At 30.9% G+C, this 13,672-nt stretch overlaps 2 protein-coding genes across 2 annotated transcripts in view; one reads left to right on the forward strand and one right to left on the reverse strand.

Annotated features, from left to right (window-relative positions):
- LOC122570738 (glutamine synthetase 2 cytoplasmic) overlaps positions 1–10,136 on the forward strand; it is a 20,989-nt gene extending 10,853 nt beyond the window's left edge. The window contains exons 2-3 of the mRNA XM_043733522.1: positions 5,564–5,754; positions 7,838–10,136. Coding sequence (XP_043589457.1) covers positions 5,571–5,754; positions 7,838–8,763 — 1,110 coding nt within the window. The 5' untranslated portion in view covers positions 5,564–5,570 and the 3' untranslated portion in view covers positions 8,764–10,136. The remainder of the gene's footprint in view (positions 1–5,563; positions 5,755–7,837) is intronic.
- On the reverse strand, positions 9,073–11,621 carry LOC122570741 (surfeit locus protein 1). The gene is made up of 5 exons (XM_043733527.1): positions 11,316–11,621; positions 11,108–11,229; positions 10,845–11,036; positions 10,601–10,774; positions 9,073–10,545 (listed from the first exon to the last, which is right to left on the reverse strand). Exons 1-5 carry the CDS (start codon positions 11,535–11,537, stop codon positions 10,329–10,331), a joined length of 927 nt encoding a protein of 308 aa, XP_043589462.1. The 5' UTR covers positions 11,538–11,621; the 3' UTR covers positions 9,073–10,328.
- Between the last annotated feature and the right edge of the window lie 2,051 nt (positions 11,622–13,672).

A 13,672-nucleotide genomic window follows, 5' to 3' on the forward strand; every position in this document is an offset into this window, starting at 1 on the left:
TTCATCGCTTTGCTATTGAAACAGAGTTCATCGGATATCGTTAATCAGTAATCAAGTATAAAAGAAGTCAAACATATATATATATATTGCATATATATATATATATATATATGTAAATATTGACATCGTTTCTATTGACAGAAATAGGTTAGTAGAGCATTCTAGCATAATATCTCGCAAACTAATAATTCATAACCTTACGTGTTGCATGCAACAAAACACGAATTCAATGTTTCAACGGTCCTCTTGGCAAAATCTTTGAATAATCTGTAATAGCCGTCTTTCTATGTTATAACTGGTTTACTTTGATTTTTGTTACAGCAACATTTATATACATATTTATACTTGTGTGGCGCTAGTTCCATTGATACGTACATATGTATACACGCATGTATCAAACTTCGATCGAGTAAATACAGTCACTAGGTGTTTTACATATAAAAGCAATCAATAACTCAGTTAATAAAAAATAATATAAATTCTTTCTCATTGTAGAATATAGCTATTATAGATACGTAAAAAGTAAAATAATCACATTAATATGATAGATACGATTAATGTAATCGATATATTATTACGCTCATTTTATCTTTATTGTGTACTCGTTCAAATAGATATTAACTTATACTCTATCTGAGTTATCTATTTTTCGTGTATTATTTTTATTTTATCAAATGAACGAATGTTTATTACGGATAACATTAATACAGGAAGGTATTCCACTGATAGCACCTTATCATTATGTGAAACATAAAATTTGTACAAGTAGTTGCAAATACCATTACATAATTCTTCACTGATAAAAAGATCTTTAATGAAACCTTTGTAAAAGGTTATGAATATTTGTCTCTCTAGATAACAGTTTGCGATTTCTAGTTCACAGAACATCAGGAGAAAGAAGAAGTTGTAGAAGAATGAACGTTACTTACATATTATTAACATCTTGTTTTCATCAATCATCAATTCATCACAATCATGAATACAATAGTAGATATTGTATTTGGGAAATAAATAATGTATAATGAAAAAATAATTGATTACCTGACATATAACAAACAAATTAATTCAAACATAAAATGTTTTTTTAAATTTATCATTCAAGAACATACAAAAATTTATTAACTACGTAAGTGTTACAAATAATTTATCTAATATGTGAGAAGTTATGAAAAACTAAATATCTCGGTTGTATGTTGTTGAGGTTATTAGATGTATAATGAGAGAGACGCGTGGATAAATTATAAGGTAGAAAATATATTTGAAATACGGAAGTGAAAAAGATACAAAAGTTGAAATAATAATATGAGCTGGTCCAGATTCGCACGCTAGCAGTGTTACTCTATAACTGAAAAACCCTGAAGCCAACGTCGCCTTTCGACTGTTTATGGCCTGCCTTCGTCGCAGTCTTTTGTCTATGCGCTGTCGATGGCTTCAATGCTTTAGAAAGCTAAAAAGACCAGATGTAGAGTTTTCTTAAAGGCAGTGACCTTCAACATATGTTTTGATTATTAACATCGATAAATTAAGAGCGAAATGTATACAATATACATATATATGTAGTAATATGTTATTGTTTACATCGTACGACTACTGTATGGTCACGCAATGTATTGGGTTTCACTGATACATCTCGGGTGATCTCAACATCTACCGCTGATCGATAGTTACATATACTGTCAGTTGTATGTTGTATCATGTTATATATATGCATACTTATATACATACTTACAAAAAACAAAGAAACTAAACAAGAACTACATTATAATATATACGTCATGAAACAATCTAAAAAGTAGAAACAAGGATCGATAATACACGGGAAAGGCACAAATTTAAAATTTATCCGAAATGCGATGAAACCGGTATTCCTGTTGGAATTGGAGATGGAAGGGATAGCTACATATATAAATAATATCTGCTACAGTTTATGTTAGTGGGCCAGTGAAGAATACGTTGATCCTTCACGATTTCTCCTTATTCAGAGTTCCTTTCAAATTTTTCCTTCAATTTTCTTCGATTTCAAAAGTGTTATTTGCATAACAAAACCGAGAAGCGATTATTTGCTCTCTTTTTACTACTCTTAGTGCCTCTTTCTTAAGAGTCGTTTCGTTTCGTGCGAATGTCAAACGAGATTCGATTAACATAAAAGTTAACAAACGCGAATCGATTGTTTGACCAACGTTATTCAAAAATGGGTCCGAACATGCTTGTAAAGTTGTGTGGAACTAGATTCTTAAAAAATGTTGCCGTTGGGTCAAAATCGAAATGGATCACCGTCGGCAGAAGTTTTAGGTTAGTATATGCTTAATTGTGATCGATTGACTAGCACCTTTACCTCGTATTAACAGGATATAAGAAAATTTGAAGCAGAAATGGAAAAAGTGCTAGTACAAATCAGAAAATATCAAAATGGTATGAATGATCCAATTTACTGCTTTTAAATCTAATTCGATTACTCTATTTGATCTTAATTGATCCTAATATCAAACGTTGCATCGTATCTATTTGATAGTGTAGATGAAATTTATGGAATTATATAATGAAACTTATAGCCATATCGAATTTAAAAGAGGCTTTACAAAAGCTGGTAATTACTATGAAAGTGAATAACTGGTTCAGAACCTTGAAGTGTAGTTCTTGACGCTCCTCTTATTTTTGACTTTTTAAAGATAACGTCAACATATTTTCTTAATCTCTTTATATCACATTTCATTATTTAGTACTTCAGAGAAAAAAATATAAGGTTTACAATAGTTTACAGTGTATTAAAAAATTGTACGCGCTGAGTTGAATAATATAATTTACAGTATGTACAAAAAATTCACATTACATATTTCTTTCGTAAATATGCCCATAATATTAGTACAAATAGATAAGACACCGAATGGATTTTAACTCTTTTTATTTAAGGTTAATAGTTTCAACATCTAATCTAATATCTAATATCTTAGTTGGAATAAAATTAATTTATTTTCATAAATATTTTTATTAAAATTTTTATATGGACCTAGAATCTTGATTACAGAATTTTATACAGATTTCCTCTTTTATTTGTTATTATATTTTTTATATTAGTTTTTTATATTAGTCATACAACCTTACTGTCTTACTAATACCATTTATTTGGTTAAATTTCATTTGCATTTTATTTCTTTTCTATTAATCTCTTCTAATTAAATTAGAGTATATACAATATTTTTAGCCGGTAGAGTAGTGATACTTTACTAATTAGGACCTAAACGATAAATCAGAAAGAGGAGTATGTAAATATTTGTTCATTTAATTGACGCCACTGTTCATTAAAATCATCTTTGGTCGATTATAAAAATGCAGGAAGATTGTAGTACCCTACAGTACATATTTAGAATATTAACTTTTTGGGAAGTTACTTAAAGTATCTATGTACTATCGAAAGAAGTATTGAGAACTGTTGAATAAGTCTGATCGAATTTTATCAGACAAGATTTTATGTTTTTCGCTCGCGATCGAGGGACGCTTTGCATTATTGCGAAGCTTATAAATGCATTCACTGCATTCAAGGGAATATGTATATATGGTCCGACATGCTTTCTACAAATGGCAGCACTCGGGAAACCGGTAAATTACACAGTGTGTTTCACAATGTACATTGTACATACTACAAGTGAACAAGATGCTGTGGAGAAATGGTGTCTTTAACGCTATTCCATGATAAATGAAACTAAAGGAATAAGTAGCTGATTGATCAAAGATCGATCAATTTCTCGGACAATAAATTTCATTTCTTCTTTTACGGAGAATTTTTTAAATATTTGTTAACTTTCTCCAAGCAATAATTGTTGATATAATTAATATAGTAATGAAACAAAAAATATATGTATGTATATTTTTTATTAGATCGCGATTAAAGTAATACTTAACTTAAGTTCTATTATGATTTTAATTCTTTAAATGTGTTTATAATTTAAAGATAATTTTCTAAATTTTCAATTGATTTTCAGCTTTAAAGATAGTTTTTATTGTAAGAAATGATTTATGTGCATACGTGCATAGTTTGCACGGTTTAGATAATGTACATATATTTGCGGAGAAAGATTATATCTCTCTCAACCATAAACATAGCAGCGATTAGGTATTGCAAACGATTAATTTGAAATATATTTAATCCATCGTTTTATATTTAATCAGATACCTATTATGCAAACGATTACACAAGTCTTTATTTCATGTTTAGTTGCCTAGTTACCTAGAATACTAAACTAATTTTAATAACGCTTGTAACAATGTTTATTAAATGACAACTAAGTAATTCAAAATAAGAGATGAATAATTACATAAATAAGAATCAACTTTTAACAAATTTATATACAAAAAATTATTATTCGATATATCGATATCGAATTACATCCGATTCCAACGATCAATCAAAAGTGGAATGAACTTCATTGAAAAATTTTGAAGTGCCTAAAAGATTCATTTAGTTTCGTTCTCATTTTGCTTTCATTTATGTTAACTCTTATATATAAATATTTCGAAATGTTAGTAATGCAATGCTTTTTTAAAATTATTAATAAAAATAGTACACAAAGCTGTTAGTTTATATTTACTACATATTGTATACATTCGTAACACTTGATACATTCTATATATATATTGGTTTTATCGTATACGTATCATCCGAGCAACAAAGGGAAATATTTAGAAAATAGTTCGATTCGACCTTCGAAACGTTCGAAATATTTGCACGTGCGTGGTTAGAGTTATGATATCAGTTAAAGACTTTAGGAACATCATCCGAGTACGTTGCTCGTGGGCGACTGGCAACATGCGTGTGTACTGTTTGGGGCTGAAGTAGCACGCGATTCCCGCGTGCGTACTGCGTGATGCCTGATGCGTCTTGCGTGATACGTAGGCGCACCTCTCTTTCTGTGCCACCGAGAATAAATCGAGAGGCTCCTTTATGCCGTGTGCCGCTGCATCTGACATGTGCGAATGAATCCTCATTAATATCACATGGGGAGTTCATGTTCTCGCCACTACGCGACGCCATCATCCGCCTGAATTCAGAATCGATACTCTCCGGCAAATATCGAAACGAACGATTCGAATGTCCAACAAAATCTTTGTTCGAGATTTTCAAGAGATCGAATTTTAAAATTACCTTTATTGTTTCATGAACAATTTTTCATGTATAATGGAGCAAAATCGATTGGATGAGCGAAATATTGTATGATATGTTATTATTATTAGTTATTATTAGTATTAATATAATATTATAGACACGTTTATGAAGAAGTTGGAGATGTAAAAATGCCTAAAATGCATATAATACGTAAAAATATGTAAAATTTCCAAAGTATAGTGTACTCGTTATAATATTTAATAGGTAAAAAATTCTTTACTTAAATTACATTTTTTTAATGATATTCGTAAAAATATGAACTTATATCAATATCCGCAGTCTAGTTATTATAGGTGCTATGATACAATGTAGTCTGTTTTGATAGTACATATGTAATTGTATTATATTTCGGCACAGGAAATGATAGTTATAGTCGTTAATACCACTCTTATCGTGTTGCAGCATCACTATGTCGCGCGTTATGCTGAAGGAGTCGCCGAACGCGGCTTTAGACAAGACCTTGTTAAATAAGTATCTCGACCTGCCTCAACCAGAGGATAAAATTCAAGCGAAATACATCTGGATCGATGGTACTGGTGAAGGCTTGCGAAGCAAGACCAGGACGGTAGAATTTGTGCCGAAACATCCGTCAGGTTAGTGTTTTAGTCTTGACATATTTACCATGAAAAAGTAATTTCTTTTTATTTTAAATAAAATAGCAACTACAATTTAATATTTTTTCGAGATCAATCAGCAGTTCTTTTGTATGTGCGGGTACTTCTCAATGGAAGTTCCTCGTTAACAAATGTTATGTATTATTTGTGACGAGATTTTGAGGTTTCTTTTTTTTTTAGCCTATTGTTGGGATAAGAATATTCATAGATGATTCCAGAGTTTAAGAACACTAGGTTTCCATTCACTCATTTGTGTAAATCCATGATGCATGAGAAAAGTAATGTTTACTTACTTTATGTTTATTTCGAAAGATAATGCTTAAATTTTAATCATGGATGAATAACTTGAAAATGTGGATCTAGTACTTTTTAATTCATCACGTGTTAAATTCACTCGAATTAATATATTATTATTAGTATACTATTCGTTAAAAAAACGCATCTCGACCTCATCCAATATTAATTACAGAAACTTAATCATGAAAACATCAATAATTTCATATCTTCAATAATTTTTTATCGTGGGAATCCTTTTCTAAAGAGAGTTAATCTAATATAAGTTTCAAATTACAGAGTAATTTAAATCACGCCGATCAAAAATCTCATTACTCCATGTAGTTACATCAAAATGCGACTGAACTAGTTGATTTTCAGTTCAGTGAATCGAAACAAATAATCCATTACAAACACCAAATTAAGTTATTACTTACCATGATTAAAGGTCGGGCAACAAATCGAAGCACTTTCTTACATGAGAACACATGTAAACGTGTTGACAAAGTGTTTCATAAATGTTCAAAATTGTTTGTTTGTTGTAAAAACAATAAATTATCTTCTCCGGCCAATATTATCTAATCATGTTGAATATTATGTCACGATAGAAACTATCTTTAATAAACATCAGATGACTATATTTAATATTTCACATCCCGAAACATTTGTTTTTCATCTTTTTCCTCGTTTTCGATTCATGCATGCAATTCAAGCGTTACGAATAATACATTGCGAATATTAATAACACATAAGGTATGATGTGCAAAATAGTTGATCGCTCGGCACATATGCATTAATCTCAAACATTTGTCAGCATTACGAATAATATCCGTCCGTCTTCATGAGATTCTGCGCGCGTTACAGAACCATTAACATCTGCGGCGCGTAGGATTCACGGGGCCATGTTTGAATGTCGGTAATTTAAGAGTAGTACTTGCATGAAATCGATTATGTAAGTCGAAATATGCGTTTGTTTTAAACTTTGTCGGATGATAGTATCAATAAATAGATGTATTTTCATTTTTTTTATTAATTAATATTTAATAAATAACTTATGTTACTTATTACTTACTAGGTTACTTATTACTTATTAGTTACTTATTTTTTCATTTAGTTACTTACTACTCTTTACAATGTTAAAGTAATGTCTCATAGAACAATTGAACAAATAAAATTTTTCTTCACTAATGGATAAACAATTCAAAATTTGAATAGATCAAGTCCCTTAATATCAACTACGAGAATTGCGAGATTAATCCATCCTAAAGATAGCCAAGGCTAACAGAGATAGATAAATAGCTGCTTTCTACGAATATACACGAGCTCTTTTATTCATCTGAAAATAAAACGCTTCTTTATAATGAAGCATTGAATCTGTATCAGTAAAAGCAGAACGAAATACAATATCAACGTTAAGTGAAATCTTATTAGTATTTTCAGTAGGTATACTTATCAGTAACTATATGAATGATGTTTATCAATTCTTACAAAAAGAAAAGATTTATTATTTAACTATTATTACTTTACTACTTGATATTTAGCTAAACTTTTACGATCAAGTCGAATCTAGTTTAATAAATTATATTTAATTATATAATAATAATAATTATTATTATTATAATTATATAGTAATAAATTTATAACAATTACCTTTTAACAACATTAACATATTAACATACAAATTATTTCATAGTCTATAAATCATTGTAAAAGTGAAAGTAAAATAAAATAAATGCCAATAACTAGAGAACATTTCTTAATCAAATATGTAATGGTTTCTGGTTTCCAGAACTGCCAATATGGACGTACGACGGAAGTTCGACATACCAAGCGGATGGTGCTAACAGCGACATTTATCTTTGTCCGGTGGCGATCTACAATGATCCGTTCCGTCGCGGAAATAACAAACTAGTACTTTGTGATACCTACTACAGCGACATGACCCCGACTAAGTCGAATAAGCGTTTCAAATGTAACGAGGCTATGGAAGCTGTCAAGGATCAAGATCCATGGTTCGGAATCGAGCAAGAGTACACCTTCCTTGATTTCGACGGTAGACCACTTGGTTGGCCAAAAAATGGTTTCCCTAGCCCTCAAGGACCTTATTATTGCGGTGTAGGTGCCGATAAAGTAATTGGCCGCGAAATTGTTGAAGCTCATTATCGAGCTTGCCTTTACGCTGGCGTAAAGATTGCCGGTACTAACGCAGAAGTTATGCCCTCTCAATGGGAGTTCCAAATTGGTCCATGCAGCGGAATATCGGGTGGAGACGATCTGTGGGTTGCCAGGTTTATTCTTCATCGTGTAGCTGAGGAGTATGGTGTGATTGTCACCTTAGACCCGAAACCCATGGATGGTACGTGGAATGGTGCCGGTGCGCATACGAACTTCTCGACAAAAGCCATGCGTGCCGAGAATGGTATCGCCGAGATCGAGAAGGCAATCGACAAATTGAGCAAACAACACCTCAGGCATATTCAAGCGTACGACCCACGCGGAGGGAAGGACAATGAACGTCGCTTAACCGGAAAATGCGAAACCAGCAGCATACACGACTTCAGTGCTGGCGTGGCCAATCGTAACGTTAGTATTCGTATTCCTCGAGGTGTTGCGGAGGAAAAGAAAGGTTACTTGGAAGATAGGAGACCCAGCAGCAATTGCGATCCGTACTCGGTATGCGATGCTTTGGTGCGCACCTGCGTCCTAAACGAGTAAAATACCCTAAGCCATTCTCGAATGGATGCATCCATGGAAAGGAGAAATTGGACGAGATATTTTGTAGTGCAATAGTGGTTATACTTTCGTCGAACATATTCTATGGAAATGTATAAAAAGCCTGCTCGATAATTGTTGCTAGAAATATAGGTATGAAAAGAAAGGGAAGAGAATAAATGCGAAGAAGATACTTGATAAGAATAATTATTATATTTTATTTTACATTCGAATAATATATTTTATAAAATTTTCGCAAATCGAACGATTTGTTATTTGTATTTGATATTTTTAAAGGGTATAGGAGGTTCGTTATAATTATGTATCTATATATATATATATATATATATGTCTGAATACATACGTAGAAAATGTTTATTATTAGATTATTTCCCGTGCACATAGTGTTAATGCTTTTTATGTCTACCAACCTAATCCTAGCGCGACAATAAAGCCAATTTCGTTTATTATATTGTTCAGCGTTAATTGCGTAGATGTTTTGAAATTAATATGATTCATAGATTATTCTTACTTTCATTAATTCTGATGTTCGTTAGAAAGAAATAGAAAAGGAAATGCATGAAATTAATATTTATATTAATAGCTCTTGAATTACCTTGATATATTATCTACTACATATTACATTCCTCGAAAAAAGTTTCATGAGCAGTTTGCAACGTATCACCTGATAGATTTGAGGCGTTACCGATTTAGGATAACAAACGCAGTAATTTTTGCAAAACTACTATGTATTTCTTTCATTTTTTGATGCGTTCGAGGAGATATATATATTTGTTTAAAATGATGTAAGATGCTAATATACACCGTTTACAAAATTGTTGGTCTGAACAGGTACTCGTTATTTCAAAATATATGTAAAACTTTGTATTTCATATGCTACGTTCGAACGTGATATATGTTCATCTTTTAAATGTAATAAAAAGACAAATATAATACCTCTTTCAGTATCTGAAAATGCTGGAGGGTGCCATGATCAATTATATGTTGTTACGATGATATACGTATGGCTGTCAATCACGGAATTTCATGAAGACACGACAAATTGAAAAGTTCAATAAATATGTCCCCTTGTCGCATTTATCATTTGGACGGTTACTCGCGGATTGCGAAAGCCGTGGTTATTACACTAGAGTAAATACGTATATATAATGACTAAAAAGAAAAAACGAAAGAAAAATCAATGTAATATGTACATGGTGTATTTTCATATTTGTATGGTATATTTTCATATTTGTATTTTCTATGCTGACTTCTTCAATGTAATTGTATACCATGACCATTGTTGACAATTTTGTTGGTAGTGGTTATCACTGTTGTTGTTATGATAATAAAAAGCGACATTTTTTAATGAAGAATTGATATTCTTTTATTAGCATAGTACAATCACTTTCTTGTGGTATAGAATAATTGTAACAATATACTTTATTTATTAAATTATTAGGATTGAATTACAAAAAAATAGTAGACTAATAATATATGATTTTTATATATACATGCGCGTGATAACTATTTTCTTTATAGCATAAATGCATACTCAATGCTTGTTTTCAATGTGCTAATGGTATTCCTTTTATGAATTTCCAGTACCACATGTACGCAGTAGCTCCAGACAGACAATACCATGTGAGGAGATAATTTAAATGCTCATTTCGTAATTCCACTCTTGTTTGACCACTAATTGGATACTGATTCAAATTGTTGTTAATGCTCATTTCTAGATATATAGGAGACGTGTCTGCCTTTTCAGCCATTTCATTCACATCTCTGGAAAATAAACAAAGATTTATTTGGGAATTATAGTACTAATATTTTTACATACCTATAATACCACATATTATGATGTGGACGATTTTTAGGAACAAAAGACGGTCTTCTTTCACTCATTCTTAAAATTCCTACAATTTCTTGTTCACCTTCTACCTCAGATTGGTGTCTCTGTGGTGAATTTTTTAATGTTTTTGGAATCCAGCCACGATTTATCAGAATTGTTAAGCTGCAAAATATTTTGAACTTTAAAACAAAAGAGAAATAAAAGTATATCCTTTTAGTACATCTCTACTTACTCTCTATCTGCCAACTTAAAGGGTGTAATAATATGATATCCTCTTTCTGATCTGCTTCCAAAAGAAAAATTGGCATCTGATGGTTTACCATCTTTTATCAGGCTTCTATTTGCTGCCATAAACTCTTTGTCATATAAAAATGTTCCTCTCACTCTAATAGGATAATATTCCTTTGTCTCCAAATCTTCTAAACTGAATAAAATTGATCATTGTTCCATATAATTCTATAATAGTAAAAATATTATAAATTTTATTTGCCTTACTTTTCTGGTAATTCAAAAGGTTCATGACTAGTACGCTTTTTTAGCCTTTCCACTAAATCTGTTTTCCATTTAAGCCTTTGAACTTGCCATGTACCAAGCAAAAATGCACAAATTGGTACACTCTGTTTTTCAATTTTTCAATACAAAAAGATACTGTTTATAAGAATCAATTCTCTGCAATATATGACACTTTTTGTTTCTAGCTTACCAATAAACAATATGCAGGGAAACTAATTTTTTCACTTGACTCGTAGTTGGATTCATAAGGTTCCTGTCCATAAATATCACTTCTGAAAGTCTTGCGATTTGGTTTCTGATTTGTAAGCTTACACCACCATCGAGATAAAGTTTCTTTGCTCAGAGATCGAACAATGATAATATTATATGGTTTTCCTACTTTCGTAAAAATTCTTCTAGTTGGTACATTCATTTTTGTCGATATTCACCTGGATGCTTATAGGTTATGTTTTAGAATGAGCAGTAATTGTATACTATGTACATGCACATATGACATCAGGTAATATGTATATACCAATAGACACGAAACCACGAGACACAGTATAGAATCATCTGATCACCTGACACAAACCAATTGTCGTGTTAATGTCATTCTCAACTTTATCGATCTAGCATGAAACGAGTGTATTGGGAAACTTAGTAGAGGCGTAGTTTAGATTTTAGTCCTCTGATGGTAAGATAACAAACTACTGAAAGTAGGTCCTATGGTCTTTTTGTTCATTTATCCAAGTGAACTGACTTATTTACGTTCCAAATACTCAATAACTTTCAATAACTAAAATTTTGTTTAATAGAGAAAATGTTCTTTGAGAGCTAGTCTATCCAATATTCTTTTCTCCTATTCGGAGCCTTTAGCAGCTGTTGATGTAAGTACTTACCAGGCTTTGTATTAAAAGTTTGACTGATAAAATTGCTGTATTCTTTAACGAGAAACTTTTAAACAATGCATACAACTATCTAGAAGAAAAATTTTAGTTAAATTTTCGACATGACTTCTTAAAAATCATAAATTTTATGTCCAATTCTGTTTATGATGAATAGGTATATATTGCATATATACCTATTTGATGGGATAAAAACTTGTTTTGTAAAGTGTAATCAGCATACCCTCATAAAGAATGATACAACCTTGCTCACTTTTAGATCTTTCATCATCCACTGAAGCTGTCAATGATTTCCTTTTGACTTAATTTATTTTTTAATTTCACTAAATTTTCATTTTCCTGGAGAAAAAAATAAAAATGAGCAGTGTTATTTTACATGCAAGACTATAACAACTGTGCACACTGTAATATACGTTAACAGTGGTCGTCATCAATATTCGGATACTCTTTAAAACACAATAACCCTTTTAAAATCGGATCAAACGACTTGACATTTTTTGAGAAACTAGACGAATTAATTTACCAGATAATGTGTAAAAAAATTGCTGATAAAATTGCAATTGGTCGGAATTGCAAGAAAAATAGTGAAGGTTGGTTTCTACAACTTTTTTATCTGAGCCTCTAATGAAAATTTAAACAATTCGTTTTGTAGATTTATATCAGTTATAATATATACATGCTGACAATTTGATCGATGAAATTTTTGCATTGTCCAAATTTTCATTACAGGCTCATAAAAATTGCATCGACAAAATGTCCAATACGTACATATATAACTGGCATAAATCTACAAAATGTATTGTTTAAATTTTCATTACAGGTTCATAAAAATTTCATCGATCAAATTTTCAGCACGTACATATTATAACTGACATAAATCTACAAAACGTATTGTTTAAATTTTTATTACAGGCTCAGATAAAAAAGTTGTAAAAATCGACCTTCATTATTTTCTTCGTGATTTTGCCTAGTTGCAATTTTCTCAAAACCTCCAAGCTTCTCAATTAATACAGAGCCTAATAAGTACATCAACATTTGTTCAAGCCTCCGGACGAGAGAAAAGACTACTGGATATAACAATTCTCAATGAACATTCTTTCAATTAAAAAAAGTCTTAAGTTACTAGAAGCTACTGAGCATTTGGAACGTAAATAAATCAGCTGATTTAATTAAATGAAAGACGCAAGGCATTAGTTTTGTATTTATTTTCCTTATGTTTCATACAATAAGTTTTACAAAATGAACGTATCTACTAAAGAATATCTACTAAACTAATAGTTTTCCGACATAAGTAGATTAATAAGTTTTTATAGAAAATCTCAAGTTGCATCGATTAATGTATTAAAAAATATATAATTCCAGTTAAAAAAGCAAGGGTGATCTTCACAAGACCTTTATACGCCTACCTATAGAGAAATTAACCTAGCATTAAAATATGCTCCCGTTGAAGCTATTCAACTTTTATCTTAAACATTTTTCGGTATAATTTATAGTATAGTATACCTATATTTAAAAAACGCAGAGCAACTTATGAGAATAAATTAAGTCACACATTATGCTTCAATTAAAAGAAAATATAAGGATTATTCTAATTGCCGTAAAAGCTCTTAGTACAATACATTTTACGTCATGAAATATTAAATTGCAATATTTAATAATTATA

The sequence above is a fragment of the Bombus pyrosoma genome, linkage group LG9 (assembly GCF_014825855.1).
Source record: "Bombus pyrosoma isolate SC7728 linkage group LG9, ASM1482585v1, whole genome shotgun sequence".
Lineage (NCBI taxonomy): Eukaryota > Metazoa > Arthropoda > Insecta > Hymenoptera > Apidae > Bombus > Bombus pyrosoma.